The 19,426-nt window shown below is 48.3% G+C and overlaps 1 protein-coding gene across 2 annotated transcripts in view; it reads right to left on the minus strand.

The window, feature by feature from the left end:
* HELZ (helicase with zinc finger) overlaps positions 1–19,426 on the minus strand; it is a 60,260-nt gene that overhangs the window by 34,373 nt on the left and 6,461 nt on the right. For both annotated transcript variants that reach the window (XM_018574680.1, XM_018574681.1), the window contains exons 5-17: positions 18,840–18,891; positions 18,609–18,684; positions 18,167–18,365; positions 17,622–17,729; positions 15,096–15,393; positions 12,318–12,585; positions 11,315–11,648; positions 10,408–10,538; positions 7,129–7,308; positions 5,318–5,419; positions 5,037–5,215; positions 4,564–4,682; positions 3,409–3,554 (exon numbers count right to left, since the gene is read on the minus strand). In XM_018574680.1, coding sequence (XP_018430182.1) covers positions 3,409–3,554; positions 4,564–4,682; positions 5,037–5,215; positions 5,318–5,419; positions 7,129–7,308; positions 10,408–10,538; positions 11,315–11,648; positions 12,318–12,585; positions 15,096–15,393; positions 17,622–17,729; positions 18,167–18,365; positions 18,609–18,684; positions 18,840–18,891 — 2,192 coding nt within the window. The remainder of the gene's footprint in view (positions 1–3,408; positions 3,555–4,563; positions 4,683–5,036; positions 5,216–5,317; positions 5,420–7,128; positions 7,309–10,407; positions 10,539–11,314; positions 11,649–12,317; positions 12,586–15,095; positions 15,394–17,621; positions 17,730–18,166; positions 18,366–18,608; positions 18,685–18,839; positions 18,892–19,426) is intronic.

Consider the following 19,426-nt stretch of genomic DNA (forward strand, 5'->3'; position numbering starts at 1 on the left):
AGAGAGAGAGGGGAGAGAGAGAGAGGGGGGGTAGAGAGAGAGGGGAGAAGGGGAGAGAGAGGGGGGAAGGGGAGAGAGAGAATTTTTTTAATACAACCAATCGATTAGTGAAAAAAATAAATCGGGTAACTAATCGTTAGCTGCAGCCATAATGGCTATCATGGCTGCAAGGAACAGTAATTTGAAGTCTTTAGCAATTACAAAAAAATCATAGAAGCCGTGGATTGAAGCGGAAAGGTTATTTTACAATTATTTTTTAAATTGGCCTCTTCAGAGCCCATTGGGTCCTGCAGGGTTGCATATTGTCTTTCTAGCACTTCTATACATAAAGAAATGACGGGAGCTTCCTGTGAAGCAAGTTTTGGTACTAGTAGTAGTTTCTGTGTTTGCTGGATATACACCATGCAGCGCAGGCTGGGGTATGATGTGCGCTTCTTACCAGCTGCGGCAGCTTACGTCTACGCCGCGGATTGCATTGTACTATTCAATATAAAAGACTGAAATGGCAAGTTGTCATGTCCGTCCGATCTCAGAACTTTCCGCCGTGATCCATGACCTAGATTAGACTCAGCCTTGTAGAGAACACAACCTCCTCCTCCCACAATGATGACACGAGGATAACGCTGCAGCTTTTAGTGAACACGTGGAATACGTGTGTGCGGGGCGATATCCACAATGTAAATAAATGCTAACGTGCAGTCCACCGCTGAGACGTTACCGTCCGGAACTTCTCTCTGCAGAATAATTCACAAACACAGTGACACCTTGTACATTAGCGCATACGTCAGTGCGACCCAACTCAGCAACAGTGCTACCTACAAAAACAGTCTGTGCTGCGGGGGGACCGGAGAGAAGGGAGCCATGTCTGCTCTTATACAGGACAGATAGACAGGGGGATACTGCTCCCGCACAGTCACAGGGTGACGCGGCTCCCGCACAGTCAGTCACAGGGTGACGCAGATCCCGCACAGTCAGTCACAGGGGGTGACGCAGATCCCGCACAGTCAGTCACAGGGGGATACGGCTCCCGCACAGTCACTGGGGGATACGGCTCCCGCACAGTCACTGGGGGATACGGCTCCCGCACAGTCACAGGGTGATATCTCTCTAGGTGAGAATGGCTATTTTCCATGGACAGGAAACTGTGAAGCACTCCCTACATTAACAAGGCAGCTCTAAGGAGCTGAGAGTGTGGGAGCTTTCTGTCCCTTAAAATAATAACCCAAGTCTGTCACAGCGAACTCTGCCCAACCTAACCCTCTGAGTGGTGCCAGAGCTCCCTTTATGGAGGCACACAGGACTAGAATAGGCATTAAAGTGACCCTGTCACAAGGCAATGTTCCATAAAGGAGCATTATAAGCATACTGTAGTGCAATTCTCGAAGATATGCAGTATGTAAATACCAAGGACAACTTGTGGGTATGCCCATCCCAGAATGCATTGCAGCAAACACACTGGGAGGCATAGTCGGTTTATACAACATTTTCTTGTGACTGGTTCATTGTAAAGGAGATGGCGAGTCCCTCTGCACTCCTCACAGCGTTCCCGGCCCAAGCAGTAATAGTGGTGCTCGCCGTGACAATCACGGATGGCGCCGTGCAAATCAACAGTGAAAAGCAGAAATCGCCAGCGCTCAATAAATATCGCTGATGTCCGTTTAAAATCGGACCAATCGTCACAGACAAAACCAACTTTTCGGGGCCGCACAGGGTCCCTTCATCAGGGCGACAATGTTACACTTCTATTGTAATAAGACCCAAGTACACTCTCTACCTACAAGAACCCTCCAGAGATAACTATGCTTAGAGAAGGACTTTGTATGCCCTGATGTCAGAGAATCGCCGCTCCGGAGGTTTGGAGATCGCACACGGATGGGTCCACAGTCTAGTGATAGAATGTGGAAGTGTTCAGAGCAGGACGCACATCCAGCAGAGCAGAACAGAGCGACATACACTGAGCTCACCGTCCACTCAGCCAATCTTTAGTGAAGGAGGCCGCTCAACAGGCACTTCAGCAGCTGCTCACAGCAAGTAACAGAGTAAATAAAGCCGCTGCTGTAATAGCCATGGAGACAAAACATATCACCTCTGACACTAAGACAAACCACGTACTGCACTGCATGTACCGCTGGATCCACTCGTACCACAAGCTGCACCATTCAGAGGACGTGTACTTTACTTGCAACTCCTCGGATGGATGGGTCATCTTTTTAAAAGGCACGCAGACAGAAGAGCATTTCCTTTCAATGGAACAGATTACCAGCTAGCAGAGAATGCCTTGGACTTGTAACATTCCCGCTAGGTGATCACACACATGTTTGGGGGGTTTCCTCCAATCTCCTGACATATCAAGGATTGAGCTTTTAGCATTCTTTGCGAGCAGTGACTGAGCTTTTTAATATCTGTGTTAAGTTTTTATGTGATGAATTGGATGACTGACACAATAGTGGTATTTTGTAAATCACTTACGCCATGGGCTTAGAAACCGGGGTAATACAGCAAGCCCCGATGGGGCCGTCCCCCACAGCCCAGTTCCCCATGGCCCAGTCCCCCAAAGCCCATCATATCAGGACCCACTACCAGAACACATGCTACATACTTTAACCTCCCGGGCGCGGGTGCTCACAAGGGACTGAACCCAGAAGACGAATGCCGGCATCGGCCGGAGGACACAGCGGGGCTCGTGGACAGGGTAAGTGACGCACAGTGTAATCCCGATTGTGGCTCGGGGTTACCGCTTTTGGTACTGAAAATTAACCCCGATCCACACTCGGGATTACCGCCAGGAAGGTTAAAGCCCCGGCAATAAAAAAATAAATGCCCTTATTACTTGCCTAAAGCCATGGTCATGTGACACTCTATTGTTTACATGAGGTGGGGTTCTTCAGCCACTGGAAAGCCAACAGGAAGTGTCTGCGTCATACAAGCAGTGACATGGACACTTCCTATTGGCTGTAAAGAGATAGGGCCATCTCAGGTTCCAGAAGAGCAACATAAATGCCACGGGGGTCCTGCCAGTGACCAGCTGGCACAGGGCGCATCTGCAGGGCTGGAATAGTGGTTCCCTGCAGCCAGAAACAGTGCCAGCAAGGGACCCAGAGAATGGACATAGGGGAGAATAACTTGCTTCACAAGATAAAGAGAAAAATAAATGTGCAGCATGGGTTAGGAAGAGGTGAGGAGCAATTATTTGCCAAGTGATGGGCTTACAAAATACTTCCATGGCCTCATTTATCACAGAGTCAGTGTTATCCCACAACAGTCATTGTCCATCTCCGTATTCATAGCTCAGACTGGAGTATGAAAGGGAAGATGTGGCTACTGTGTGTATTCAGGACACTGACAAATGAGCCTCTTATTTCTGTATGAGGCACAATGGAGACATTGGGAGCCATCGCTGGGGCTTACTTGATAATGGCTTCATGGGAGCGGTAGTTTTCACAGAGCAGGATGCGACAAGGAAAGTCTGCAGGGTAATGTTCATACAGACGGTCCAGCAAGGACACGTGAAGATTGCGCTCCCTGGCAAATTCACTGTAGACAAATGGGCTGAGCTGGAAAGAGAAACAGAAATCCCATCAGTTACACAATCACATCTCATTTATTACAGGCATTTATATAGCACCAGCAACTTACACACTATACATTCACATCAGTCCCTGCCCCCGAGGAGCTTACAATCCAGGGGCCCCATCTCACACACATATACCAGGGCCAATTAGGACAGGCTTTGGCGTGTGGGAACAATGTGGAGTAAACGGAGGAAGTCCACGGAATCAAAGGGAGAACATGCAAACTCCATGCAGGTAGTGACCTGGCCGGGATCCCAACAGAGGACCCCAAATGCTGCAAGGCAAAAGTGCTAACCACATTGCATCAAAATGTTTTTCGATCATCTGAGGTTTACTTATAATCTGAACGAGGTGAGCAGCTAAATATACATATAAAATCTACTACAGAGATCTACTCTCACTTCATGTTCTGGTCATTGGCACAGAAGGCAAGAGGTAATCCTCCCAATAGGGACACAGCTAAAAACATGGCAGGGGTTCTCTCCTCATCCAACTCAACCCATATTGGTTAGGTTGGGCTTCGACATATGGCATCCCCGTTACCGCATCAGACTGTAATTACTGTAATCAGGATAAAATCTTTGTTTGGCACTATGCTAAGACTGCTTAAATTGGATGCAGCATGCAGTGTTTTGTGGTTGTCATCCATTCCAGTAAAGGTCCAACCAATGCCCCTGTTTAATGTCAACCCATGGAAAGAGTTTTAACACTTTATTAATTAGATGTTTCTGACCATAAAATAGTGCAAGCCACACACTATGTTTATGCTTTAGTTCCAATAGACATTATTGGTACCACTACATGGCCATTCTCCGCAGCGAGAATACTCAGGAACATTGGAAAATGCTGGACAGTCTCCGGATAGAACTTGTAGCCGAGTACATGAAGCCCCACCCACCAATAACACTATGATCACCACATTCTGAAACATTCTACCCAACCACAGAGAGCCGAAGGACAACACAAAAGAAAGCGAGGTATCCATCCTCACCTGCATGTGATCCCCCGCCAGGACAATACGAGTGTTTTTGTGGGCCAAAGCCAAAGGCATGATGGTTTCACACTCCATTGCTTGTGCTGCTTCATCTAAAAGGATGTGTGTAAAAAAACCTGAAAAGGGGAAACATACAAGACATGAGACACAAGTGACCCTCATGGAACCAGCAACCGAAAACAACACCTAAAACCTCCTGTTTGGGCTGAGAACACTGCCTCTGCTCCACTAAAATCCCAACCAATGCCGTCACCCCTACCAGAGTTCTTCCCTGCTGGACTACACAACTCTTTCACCTTCTATTATGTAGCTGAGGAAACAGGGGGAAGCCAAAATTAAGGTGTCACCACTGCCATCAAAAAGCAACCCCCCACCACTGCCATCAATAAGCAACCCCCCATTCCCCCATGCATGTGGCTAAACTCCCAGCCAACCAGAATCCTGGAGATTTTGCAGTCCCATTGATTTACCAGGTTCCAGATCCAGCTGGCACAGGTACTGGGAGGTGCTGAGTGTTACAACCACCACCCTGTGCCGCATGATGTCTTCCTTCTGTGGCATCTGGAAGGTGGCATGTGTACTGGAGATGAGACAGTACTGATGGACCACCGGGTGCACCGTCTTCACCCAGCGGTTTCTGAAATATACCCTGGTGGAAAAAAAAGGGGCATTAGCAGGTTCTTCCCTGTACTTGTTACCTTTCCAATGTCCAGCTATCCGGGACACACCGGCATATATCACATTTCCTTACCTGAGCGGCCTAGCCTGGGGATTCCCTGTTTCTACATATGGGTGGAGATAGTCCTTAATGTAGAGGTCAGCAGCACTATTAGAATGGGTGCAAATTAGAACCCTGAAAAGAGGAAAAATATATTCAGAATTAATACAAAGGAAGATCGCGCCTCCCGCGAACATATCATACATAGAAAGACTAAAGTGACGCTCAAGTAGGTAAATGAGGCCAGGATTAGGATGACAGACTCAGGACTTTAGCCCCTCCCATATTATACACTGACAATTTCCAAGTGAAGTCCTTCTGCTCTGGTCTAATAGGCTTGTAATGTGTCATTAAACTTGGGTTTAAGTAAGCCTGTCATTAAAGGAGAACTATGAGGTCAGTGTTCTTCCCCCATAGTTCTCCTAAGGGTAACGGGAGGACACAAACTAGCGTCCTCCCGTCCCCCTAAGCTCAGTATATAGGGAGCTGCAGCTCGCGGTATACTGAGACGCCGCAGCCGGAGCGGATCCCGACCTGGACGTCGGGATCCGCCCAGCTGCGTGAGTGACAGCTGGCTCTGCCTATCAAAAGGCAGAGCCAGCTGTACCCGTCCCCTCCCCCGTCTGCTGCGACAGTCAGCGCTATCGGAGCGGGGAGGGGGGAATCCAGTCCCTCCCGTCACGGCTCTCTGCCGCCACAGGATCGAGAAGTGAGCGAGCGACGGTATGTGTTCGCTCACTTTCCGATCTGCTGAGCCGACCTGTGACAGGTCGGCTCAGATTATGAGTGAAAATCACTCGCCTCATAATTCTCCTTTAGAGTAATTTGTGTCCTCCCGTTACCCTAAGGAGAACTATGGGGAAAAACACTGACCCCATAGTTCTCCTTTAAAGACTGTGCACATAAAGAACAGGATGCAAACCATCACAGGCCACCTATAGTCTGTACCGCATGCTAGAACCAGCAACCCTCCCCATCATCCTTCATTTTAAATCCATCAATTTCACAATCTAGAAAACTTGAGAGCCCATTTATATGGTTACACATGTACTTGTACCTGTAAGAAACTCTGTGGCAAACTACTGCACATTCTCCCCGCTCTTCATTTGAAGGACCCTTATTGATCTCAGCCACAAGGTGGTTCCTTTAGATGAGGGGTTTCAAACTCAATTTAATCGTGGGGCCGCAGCAACATTATGGTCGCCCTCAAAGGGCCGGTTGTATCTGTCAGACTATATAAATCTAATCTTTATCATAATTGCCTCTGCATTCCCTTATCACTGGTCTTAGTAATAACTTAAAGTGACATTAAACCCTCAGATTTTGTAACATAAAACAATACTGTAATGTGCGCCTTCCTGTAATCCATGGTAGTTTCCCATCTCTTTGCTGCTCTTCCTTTTAAATCTGTATCTTCTCATGCTGGGGGAGAACTTCTGTTTTGCAGCCGACTGCCTTGTCTCTGGAATGGTTACATGGTGTCTGTGTGCAGGTTCACAACCTGAGCCAGCACTACAGGAAGAGGCCCTGAGCTGCAAAGGGAGGTTCTCCCCCAGCATGAGAAGACATGAGGATTTAAAAGGAAGAGCAGCAAAGAGAAGGGAAACTACCATGGATTACAGTAAGGCGCACATTACAGTATTGGTTTATGTTACAAAATCTAAGGGTTTAATGTCACTTTAATACCTAGATCTGAAAGTAGAAGTCTAGGAAATGGCCTGGTGGGCCTAGTTCGGCCCCTGGACCTTGTGTTTGACACATGTGCTTTAGATCTTCAGCCTGCCACTGAATCTTCCAAGTCTTTACACAGTTCTAAAAGATGATGAGGTGTATCCTTCTCTTACCTGGTCTCCTGCTGCTTGAGAATTTGCTTCACAGCCTGAGCCAGGGTGAAGGTCTTGCCTGTTCCATAAGGGCCGATGATTAAAATGGGTGGCAGTTGTATGGACAGGGGCGTACTGATGGCCAAAATGGCTTCCTTCTGCTTTGCATTCAGTCTCGGATCTAACAGTTCATCCCACTGCCTATAATGGAGACCAGAGACAGGGAAATATCATCAGAATGTCATATAGAAAAATGTAGATCTATAAATGTGAACACAATAAATCTCATCTTAAAAAAAAAAATCTCTTTACTGAAGGCCGCCCTGCTTAGGAATGCTGCACAGAGATTTGCTCAACTGTCCCTCTCTCTCTCTGTCCCCGTCACTCTCTCTGTCTCTCCCTCTGTCCCTCTCTCTTTCCCCGTCACTCTCTCTCTCTGTCCCTCTCTCTCTCTGTCCCTGTCAATCTCTCTGTCTCTCCCTCTGTCCCTCTCTCTCTCTCTGTCTCTCCCTCTAAGGCCTCGTTCACACCTAGGAGTATTGCATATGCGCGTCTGTCGCTTGGTTTTCTTACCGCGATTCGCGGTAAACAAGTCGCGCGTTTCCGAAGGCTACTTGGCTGTATCCCAATGGAAACGCGCAACAAAAACGGCCCAAAGTAGTACCTGTACCTTTTCAGGCGTGGGCCGTTTTGTAGCGCATTAGGGACGGGCTGAAATACGCCGAGGTGTGAACCAGACCCTTTGAATACAATAGGATTTAGATGTTTGAGCGTTTTGTGGAGCGTTTGTGGAGCGTAGAACGCGCTACAAAACGTTCAGGTGTGAACGAGGCCTAAGGCCCCGTTCACACCTGACCGTTTTGTAGCGCGTCCTACGCTCGACGAATGCGCTACAAAACGGTCAAAAAAATAAATAGCATTGTAGTCAATGCCCTCGTTCCCACCTCGGCGTATTTCCGCCCGTCCCTAACGCCCTACAAAACGGCCCACGCCTGAAAAGGTACAGGTACTACTTTGGGCCGTTTTGTAGGGCGTTTTCCATTGGGATACAGCCAAGTAGCCTTTGGGGTCGCGCGACTTGTTTACCGCGAATCGCGGTAAAAAAAACGCGTGGCAGACGCGCATATTACAATACGCCTAGGTGTGAACGAGGCCTAAGGCTGGCCAGGCACTTGGCAATTTTTAATCAATATGAACCATTTTGTAATCTCTAGAACTCTCCATTAGACCTACTATGTATCTATCAGAATACAACCAATTACCACTTGTGCCTCCAATTCTTGGGACGTGACACCCTCCCACACTATGCCTGTGGAGCTTTCCCTCTCCTGACAACCAATCAGCATGCAGCACTATCCCTCGCCGCACCACACATCAACGCCGATATGGACACTCTTGTATAATACGGAGTCCAGAATTTAGAAAACTTCAGCTACTTTGAAAAGCCAAACCGCACGTTTCCAGCCCTGGCATAAATGAAGCCCAGCACAGGCAGAATTCATCATGCTACAGCGTACATGAGATAAGCGAGATCTATTTTATTCCGCCACGACGCGGAGGGCCCCCTCTTTCCTAGTGGTAGAACCTGGCAGATGGGAGCGATGCGATGAGGGCATATTTATAGCTCCATTGTGCCCGCTATGTAATGATATAATTTGACATGAAGTCGGTGTCAGATTAGCACTTCTCCCGCCATTATTGTCCTGGCACCAGAACGAGCTGATGTGCGCCGAGTCCTTTTGTCTAAGCTGGAACGCCATTCAGGCAGTGATCAGCGATCATTGTTATGATACGGGACGCAGCGTGCCAAAAATACAAACTCAGCGAAGGATAGTGAAATGCTGCTTCATCTCCAACACTATTTCTGGGATGATGTGGCAGTGCGGTGCTGGGGAGTCCAGGGAGCTCCACGGACAATAGACAGCGGGGACACAAATTATCTGAAGGCGTCCTAACCCAACTACCAACATACCATCCCTAGCTTACCTACTATCTGCATCTTTACTAATTTGGGGGCTTACTTAGAAAATGCTCCGGTATGCCCAGGCTGGGTATGATGAGGCGGCCTGAAAGGAATCAAAAAGCCTCCACTGAACCAATGTGAAGCATAGTAAAGCCATCATACAACACAATGCATCTACAAGTCTAAATGCTACCCACAATCCTTCAAGTACATCTAAAGTCAAAACTGTTTTTTTTTGGGGGGGGGGGGGAGATTTCCCTTACTTCCCGTCTTATCGACACAACAGAAAGTGAGAGAAAACCTCTCCAAAGTGAAGGGATATCATCAATACAGTTGTTCCCATTGGAAGACTTCCCCTTTAACTCTAACATTGTAGATTTTCCTATCGCTTTCTGTAAATGGTCAAAAAAGACAAAAAATAAAAGGGATGTACAGCAAAAGAAAAAAGAAAAAAAAGGCCTTTAGAAGGATTCTAACCTCTCCACAGACATAGGCAGCATGTGCATGAAAGAGTGACTATGAGAGGGCTTCGTGGGACCCTGCCGGGCAGAGTAGTCACCAGCAAACCGGAAAGACAGTGCAGTGAATCTTGAGTAGTGGAATAAAGAGGAAAGACAGGCTTTAAAAGAAATGCACACATCATGCCAAGGTGCAGCAGCAGCACTATCTGGTTTTTACATGGGACGGTTTCATAATACTTTCAGGTAGTATTACCTCTTGCATTTAAAACCCCCCCCCCCCCCTATTAAAACATATGTACTATGCTCAATAAATGTATTGTTTTTCAAGAATTTCACATATTGCCCATGCTGCTACTTCTGGGTGCAAGCCTTCCCCACAACTTCCAGTTGCAGAGTTCAACACTTCACTGCCTGAAGCTCTGACAACTGGACTACATGTCCCATGAGCACCTGCACTGTAATACACATGCGCACTGCAGTGTCATAGACATTCGTGTAAATGTTCAGTGATGGGGCTGAACTGTCATTCAAAAGCAGGTGGGCAGATCACAGGTCCTCTTCAGCTGCAGCCGCTCTGGGCCCACTATGCGTGTCGGCATACAGAGCGCCTGCACATATATGTGTACACCCCGAGAGTGCACAATGCTGTGGCTCCAAAGACCCTGTAAACAACATGAATGTGAATATAAGAGTACATGTAACTGTATTCATAACTTGGACACTTAACAATGATATCTGGAAATGTTTGCAGATATTTCACAGTAGCACAATCCTTTTCGGTTATTCCACGGGAAGGAGTTGTTCTCAATGTGGCGCATTTCTTTGGCTTCTGGCGCTTTAATGAGCATTAGCGGTATCTGGGAAAGATGGACGTACCTGTTAGGGCTCCATGGTATGGGGGGTGTGGCGCTGATTTCTGGGAAGAGAATACCATTATCCCGTATTCGATCCAAGGCGTAATGCATTTCACACAATGGCTGCCGGTTTAGCTGGAACTGCAGCTCCACCTGGAGGAAGAAGAGACGCATGACATCAGACAGCGGGGCCAACTATACCGTATAGAAGGGAGGAAAATGGGGTCTGTATACTGCCACAGCCACACAATGGGCACAGCAGGTGTTCAGACCCGGGAACTCAGCACAGGGATGGTGGGGGCCCCTCATAATGGGCACAGCGGGTGTACAGACCCGGGAACTCAGCACAGGGATGGTGGGAGCCCCTCATAATGGGCACAGCGGGTGTACAGACCCGGGAACTCAGCACAGGGGTGGTGGGAGCCCCTCATAATGGGCACAGCGGGTGTACAGACCCGGGAACTCAGCACAGGGATGGTGGGAGCCCCTCACAATGGGCACAGCAGGTGTACAGACCCGGGAACTCAGCACAGGGATGGTGGGAGCCCCTCATAATGGGCACAGCGGGTGTACAGACCCGGGAACTCAGCACAGGGATGGTGGGAGCCCCTCATAATGGGCACAGCGGGTGTACAGACCCGGGAACTCAGCACAGGGATGGTGGGGGCCCCTCATAATGGGCACAGCGAGTGTACAGACCAAGAAGCTAGACATATGGGTTCTTACATATGGAGTTTGAGATATCTGAATGACCCTTTAAACAGGAACATAGAGCAGGTGACTCGTATTACCCTAAAAAGGCGGGTGTTACACAATAATATTGCTGAACCTGAAATATAAGAGCGTGCGTTGTTTTGCTGTTGGAGCTTTTCGCCCCTCTGTGATCTGCTGACAATAAAGCATGTGTGGATTCCCTCCTCCTCCATTACCTGCATCTCCCGGTCGGCTCGAAGCCGCAGCTCATCACAACAATCCTTGCATATTCTCAGGAAGATGTAGTCCTTGGTTTTCTCCTCGATGACGGCCTCAAAGACCCTCTCTTTGCTGCCCTGGCTCTGCGGAGATTTGTCCTTCGAGACCGGCAACACAAACACGGAGTTCACTTTGGTCATGACCAGTCTGCCAGCCAAAGTGTCTTCAGAAAGTGTCTCAGTGAGTTTAAAGCGCCCAAACAGCTGCCCGTTCTGGGCATATTTTGCCCCTCCGGACACGCCCGTCAGCATGAAGCTTGCCACCAACTGCAGCGCCACTTTGATGTTAAACCTGAGAAATGAAAGAAACATATTGATGAAGAAACTGCAAATATATAAATTAATATTGAAAAATTAACCCTCCAGCTTAAAGGAGAACTATGAGGGGGGGGGGCGATTTCCACTCACCTCATAGTTCTAGCCGACCTGTGACAATGAGACTTAAAAGAAGAACTATGAGGCGAATGATTTTCACTCAGCCTCATAATCTGAGCCGACCTGTGACAATGAGACTGCCACAGGTCGGCTCAGTAGATCGGGAAGTGAGCGAACACATACCCGCGTTCGCTCACCTCTCGATCCGTGACAGGGGAGGGGCTGGATTCCCCCCGCTCCGATCCGCCAGCGCTGACTGGCATAACGGACGGGGGAGATAGGCAGAGCCAGCTGTCAGTCACGCAGCTAGGCGGATCCCGACATAATTGTCGGGATCCGCTTCAGCTGCGGCGTCTCAGGATACTGCGAGCTGTAGCTCCCTATATACTGAGCTTAGGGTGACGGGAAGACGCTAGTTTGTGTCCTCCCGTTACCCTAAGGAGAATTATATGGAAAAGCCTTAACCCCATAGTTCTCCTTTAACCTATAGACAGATGGACCCCCCACTACCACCTCATCCTATGGCAATGTAGCAGTGTGGGATATGGGTGGGTCATGTGGCAGGAAGTGGAAACAGGATACTTACTTGCTGACTTCCTTGTACTGTGCAATCTCCTCGATATAAAGCAGGTCGTGCAGGCGGGACTGGTAATTGGACTTAGTCAGGCATTTGTCCAGCACAGACTGGGTAAACAGTTGGTCTGCGGAGAGCGGGATTTGGTATCGGCTGAGAAGGCTCCTCTCAAGTTCAGTAGTTTCATTAGGCTCAAACTCTACGATGGTTTTCGACATGGAGTCCCAACGTTTCGCCGTCGTTAGCAGCTGCTGACGGGCTTGCATCAAGTATTCAAAGTCTGCACAAAAAGACGGACAAACTGAGAGTGCAGCATATACTGCGAGGGTGGCCACACACCCACCCGCAGGTCTGCATCCCCACACATGTACACAGGACAAAGGACAGGCAGGGTATGCTGAAATTTGCAGTTCCACAGTATCGTGTTTCCCCGAGAATAAGACACTGTCTTGTATTTTTTTCGGCTCAAAAAAAACACACTGGGTCTTATTTTTCGGGGCAGGTCTTATTTTATTTTCATGTACAACAATCCAAAATTAAGGCAAATCAAATAATCAAAAATGGCAAAGTTAAGAATAGGTTGATCAGGGCAATCAGGGGTGCGTCGTACCCTTCCAAGAGCAATTTGGCAACCGATCCCTGGCCAGAATGAGCGAAGCGCGCTTTCACTATCAATTCCTCACAGGCGGAGCACATCTGGTATCACTCCGCCTGTGACAGGAGCCGGCGCTATAGAGGAAACATCGGCTTATGCGGCTCTGCTCCCTCCAGTGCTGCCGCCTCGCTTCCTCTAACGCTGGCATCTCCGATTCTCTCCCGCGGTTCTTCAAGTTCCCCCTTATGCCACCACCGGCATTGGGAAAGGTCACAACTAGGTCTTATTTTTGGGGTAGGTATTATATTTTAAGAATTCCCAAAAATAGTACTAGGTCTTATTTTCGGGGAAACAGGGTAGATGGGTACACACAGATCTCACTATTAACATTACTGCTTATACACAGCCCAATTACAGATATGACAGATTGGCGAATCGTCTGCTTTATTATTACACGTGGAACGTGTTCATTCCCCTTCACACAATGTGAACAGATGGCGACGGAAAGGTGAATATTCTCTGTCTCGTCTCATTATTCTGTCTGATTAGCTGAGCAGCCCGGAAAGAGGAAGTGGAGAAGAAAACTCAATGACCTTTCTAATGAGCCCGAGGGCTTCTGGAATAACACGACTGTGAAATTATCCGCTACTATGAACATGGAACATCTTCACGGGCCTAACTGCCAGGGCAGCAGGGGCAAGGACGCAGAGCCACGTTAATGCAAATCGGCTCACCTTGGCGGAGGCGCCATCCTGGAGATGAGTACAGGAAGGGGTGCAAGCTTGTGTGTGTGAAACTAAAACGCACATTACACAACAGACGGCCTACTAGGCTTAGGTGCAATTGGACAGAAAATGCTCATGGCTCGCATAAGATTATACCTGATCATCAAAGTGAGATGTGGATGTATGACATGGTCAGACCTAGCATCTAGGCAGAGTGTGTGGTCTGATTGTACCATTATATTACAATTATTATTATACAGGATTTATATAGCGCTATATACAGTGTGCGCAGCGCTTTACAATGTAAGGAAGACATTGCAATCACAATACAATACAAGACAAGATGGTAAGGAGGGCCCTGCCCCTGAGGGCTTACAATCTAAAAGGGAGGGGCCAGTGATACATGAGGAGGGAGCTGTGTGGGGATGAATTGTTTGAGAACATGATGGAATGTACTGTAAATACCAGTGGAATGGGGGGGGATCTTTACCCCATAACCGTCATATGTACAATTAAATGAGAACTATGAGGAGTGATTTTCACTCCTCCTCATAGTTCTAGCCGACGTGTGACAATGAATCTGTTCCACGACAGCTGCTCAATAGATCGGGAAGTGATCGAACACATACCATTGCTCGCTCACTTCTCGATCATGTCCCTGCAGAGACCCGTGACTGTCACTCACTGCTCCCTGCAGGGATCGGATCCCCCCCCTCCCCTGTCCGATCCTCCAGCGCTGACTGGCGGAACGGACGGGGGCGGGTACAGCTGGCTCTGCCTCTAGATAGGCAGAGCCAGCTGTCAATCACGCAGCTGGGTGGATCTCGACAGTAATGCCGGGATCCATCCCGGCTCCGGCGTCTCAGTATACCGCGAGCTGTAGCTCTCTATATACTGAGCTTAGGGCGACGGGAGGACGCTAGTTTGCGTCCTCCCGTGACCCTTAGTAGAACTATGGGGAAAAACACTGACCCCTTTAAAACATAAGAAAACTGGTTCGGAGTGCATGATACTTGTACCCACCTCAACCTAACCACTGAACCATCACATTCTCAAATAATTCATCCCCACACAGCTCCCTCCTCATGTATCATTTCCCCCTTCTCTTTTAGATTGTAAGCCCTCAGGGGCAGGGCCCTCCTTACCATCTAGTCTTGAATTGTATTGTGATTGTAATGTCTTCCTTATATTGTAAAGCGCTGCGCAAACTGTTGACGCTATATAAATACTATGTAATAATAATAATACCCGGAGAAGCAACAAGTATAGCGTTACAGAGTGCCACCTACAGGACAAACCACAAACATCTGTCCATTGAACTTCATAGAACTACCTGCAGATGCACTATAAGGCATCAAGGGGAAACCACTGTAGTGATCTCAGTCTATCTCAAGCATTTTTTATCTCCATCCAGAATCTTCCATGACATGTCAATGACAGTGCCCAGCAATCACCATAGATCTCAGTTACCTTCAGTTGAAGCGGCGTCCACCATGATCCTCTGCATCAGCACTGGTTCCTCTCCGAAGTCGAACACTACAGTTTGCCGGAAGGTCCCAAATATTTCAGTGGAGAAGTTGATGATAACTTTGTACACACAATGATCGGTCCCGTTTTGCGTCAGGTTCTCGCCCACCCACTCCTGGCAGCTCTCCGGCACCTCCTGGGACATCTGGGTGTTGCCGTCTCCGGCGCATATTGCCGCAATGCTGAAATGAGGTCTGTGTGCATCGTACAGCAGGGCCGCCCGGTGGAGGATTCTCGCAGGCTGCAAAATTCAACGGCACAATCAACTTACATTGCAATCCTTCTGTCTCTGTTATCTCCCATCATCTGCTCTGAGCATAAATCTAAGGCCCGCTTTCCTACGCGCGGTAAAACGCGCAACAGGTGAAAACCCATGTTCGCCTATGGGCAAGGTTCTCACCTGCGCGTTTTACCGCGCGGTAAAAAACGCCATACGCCCAAAGAAGTACAGGAGCTTCTTTGGGGCGTATTAACGCGCGTATCCATAAGGATACAGCCGGATACCCCCTCGGAAACTCGCGTTTGCCGCGCATTTCTTTTACCGCAAATCGCGGTAAAACCATGCGGTAAGTAACCCGCGGCAAACGCGGGTTTCCAATACGCTAAGGTGTAAACCCAGCCTAAAGCTTGCCACAGAACATCGTGACCACCCCCCCATTGTCCAGTGTCCTGCCGCTGACACACTAATAGATTAGAGTAGGATGGCACTTGGCATGGCACGTGGCCTCCACTCCTGTATGCAAAGGGGACCCTGGTTTATACTGAAAACAGGTTCCTATTGGGTCCCTTTTGCTGGATAACAGTGCTGAGTGCTGGGAAAACTTTTCAGCACTGTAATGTATTGCCCCCCGCCACCCTAAAAAAATTATAAACTGGGTCGTCTGCCCCTCTGCTCCCTCATTAATTAATTAATACTTGCTTCTTTTAATGATTTTTTCCTAAGTTTAAAAGGAGAACTATGAGGTTAAGTCTTTTCCCCATAGTTCTCCTTAGGGTAATGGGAGGACACAAACTAGCGTCCTCCCGTCACCCTAGGCTCAGTATATAGGGAGCTACAGCTCGTGGTATACTGAGACGCCGCAGCTGAAGCGGATCCCCACAATTGTGCCGAGATCCGCCCAGCTGCGTGACTGACAGCTGGCTCGGCCTATCTAGAGGCTGTACCCGCCCCCTCCCCCGTCCGTTCCACCAGTCAGTGCTGGAGGATCGGAGCGGGGAGGGGGGAATCCAGCCCATCACGGCAGAGAGCCATGACAGGATCGAGAGGTGAGCGAACGCCGGTATGTGTTCGCTCACTTCCCGATCTACTGAGCCGACCTGTGACAGTCTCATTGTCACAGGTCGGCTAGAACTATGAGGTGAGTGAAAAGCCCCTCCCCCCTCATAGTTCTCCTTTAAGTAGATTAAATTTGTTATAAATGACCGGAGTGAACAGCAGTAGGAGAGTCTTGCAAAGACGACAAATAAAGATTGGTGAACGCGTCATTTTCAAATAAGATGACAATGTTATCCAAGTAAGGAGGGTCTTGCCTAGTTATGTCAGAGGGTTAAACCCGACCGATTTGCTTCCTGTATATTGGGGAAGGCGGCAGATTTATTAAGGAGAACTATGAGGGGGGTGATGTTCACTCAGCCTCATGATCTGAGCCGACGTGTGACAATGAAACTGTAACAGGTCGGCTCAGTAGATCGGGAAGTGAGAGAACACATACCGTCACTCGCTCACTTCTCTATCTATCCGTGCAGAGAGCCATGACTGTCACTCACGGCTCCCTGCAGGGGTTCCCACCCTCCCCTGTCAGATCCTCCAGCACTGACTGGCGGAATGGACAGGGGGAGGGGGGCGGGTACAGCTGCCTCTAGATAGGCAGAGCCAGCTGTCACTCACGCAGAAGGGTGGATCTCGACAGTTGTCACATGATGTGTGGATGCGGCTGTAGCTCGCGGTATACTGAGCTTAGGGTGACGGTAGGACGCTTGTTTGTGTCCACCCGTTACCCTTAGAACTACTATGGGGAAAAGCCCTGACCCCATAGTTCTCCTTTAAAGAAATCAGGTAGGTGCAGCTTTTAATTTGTGGTCCTTCACACTTTTACCTAAGCAGTAGACACAGAACAGGAACTCAAACAGTGAGATAATACGAGTCTCAAAACTAAGTCACAAAGTTGGCAGCAAGCATGGAGGCCTCAGGGTAGTGTGATCACAGCGTATAATTGGAGATCGGCTCTCATTGAACATTTTCATAGCTGCACTGCTGTCACACTACCCTGGGCTCCTTTATACCAACCTCTAACTTCTATACATTGCTCTGGACTGGAACAAGAACAATGCATTAAGGGATGGGGGGCTGGACATGTTTTCTCTCCGTAGCTAGAAGCTGGCTCTGTACAGGCACCAAGGGGCACTTTATAGTAGCTGCTTTACAAGATCGGTCCCCAGTTATGATGTATATGGACAGACGGCACCTACCTTACATGTTAGTTGAAACGTCCAGGTCTGCTGTGATTTTTTGGTGGTGACCGTGACAGACAGATCTCGGCTGTACTCCACTTGGACTCCATCTACACACTCGCTGAGCTGGAGGAGAAAACAGGAGACATCTTAAAGTCCTGCTGCACAAACACCCATCAACCCGCATCACAGGGCTCATTATAAAAATCCGGAACCTGAGCTGGCCCAGTTGTTGTCTTCAGGACTTCTCTCAAGCTGCTTCCTTTTACTGGGACTCTCTTCTACACACAAAGTTCAGGCTGAAAGGCCTTATGTCCGGCCACAGATTACAACTGAATTTTGACGCAGGAAATATGTTTACGGATTGGCAGAATAGCCTTTAGATTGATTTTTAGACGGATACAATGAAAGTTTATGAAACAGCGCCAATTTTAGCAAGATAAACCTTCTCAATGTCCATTCTTCAATAACACTAGAGCTGCCAATCCTATTGGCTGTTACAGCCAACATTGACCATTTCTTTCTTTCCTATGCTTCTTATACTCAGACACATGAGGACTCACCACTTTCTCGGGTGACAAGGAATTCATCCATTTCTCGATCAGAGACTCCATGTAGCTGCCAGAACATTGTGTGTTTTCTTTCTGCTGCTTGAGGCGGATGAGGCGCGAGGCGTACCGCTTCTGCCATTCCTCCAGCTCCTCCTGGGAGTGCGCCGATGTACACTGCGCTCCGTACCGACATATTCCCTGCTCCAGGAACCTACACGGCAAACCCAAACCAATTACCCATCAAGCAATTTGCAACATGTCTTACAAAACTGTATGTTATTGGACAAGGAGAGTGCGAAGAAAAAGGAGCGAGGCGCTATGATACAAAGGCCGGAGAAGCGGACACTATGAGGTGGGGTGCAGATACTGCTATCCCATGGACAACACAGTGTTTACTCCACATAAGTCATCACAATGCTTTATAAATGGACCCTATGTTATATACCATGCATACCTTTTACATAGAGTATACTCCTCGCTGCTTGTAACGCCCCGCGGTGGTGGTCGATAGCGCCATCCCTCCTGAGTTCCTACAGGAATATAATGAAATAATAAACCATTAATATAGACCACAGAAGCTCACAGTCCCAAATAGACTGTCCAAATAGTCCCAAAGAAACAGCAGATCCCAAATTGAGCTCAGACACCACCAAATCCTTATTAGGTTTACAGGAGTATGACGTACCATCTTCCAAATCCTCCGTCTGGTAACCACTGCGGACGCTGCTACTGACATTCTGAAAAGACAAGAGAGGACACATTTCAGCAAGTCACAAGACCAGGCTGCATATAAAACAAATGCAAGGGGGCAGTTTACTGAACAGGGCGAGATAGGGGGACAACCTTTTTACCAGGCCATTAAATAGACGTCAGCTTTAGAGGGGAGGGACATGGGCAACCCTCTAATTAGGGGAATTAGAAGACATTCTCCTTGCAGCATCTTTGGTGCATTTTCCATCAAAATGCATGAAACATTGAGTTCAATGGTAACATGTAAAATGCTATATTTTTCTTAACATCAACAGCTACCGTGTTTCCCCGAAAGTAACACCTAGCGCTATCTTCAGGGATCTCTGTAATATAAGACCTACCCCGAAAATAAGACCTAGTTCAGTGGTAGGTCTTATATTACAGAAATCCCTGATAGCCTGATAGTCTTATTTTCGGGGTAGCTGCACCGTATAATTACATTTTACATGTCATGGCCGCAGCTAAATCCCTATCGCCCCCACCCTCCCCCTAAGGCCCGCCCCCCCGCACGCCACCCTGCCT

This window comes from Nanorana parkeri, unplaced genomic scaffold (genome assembly GCF_000935625.1).
Source record: "Nanorana parkeri isolate BGI_ZX_2015 unplaced genomic scaffold, ASM93562v1 scaffold3159, whole genome shotgun sequence".
Classification (NCBI taxonomy): Eukaryota; Metazoa; Chordata; class Amphibia; order Anura; family Dicroglossidae; genus Nanorana; species Nanorana parkeri.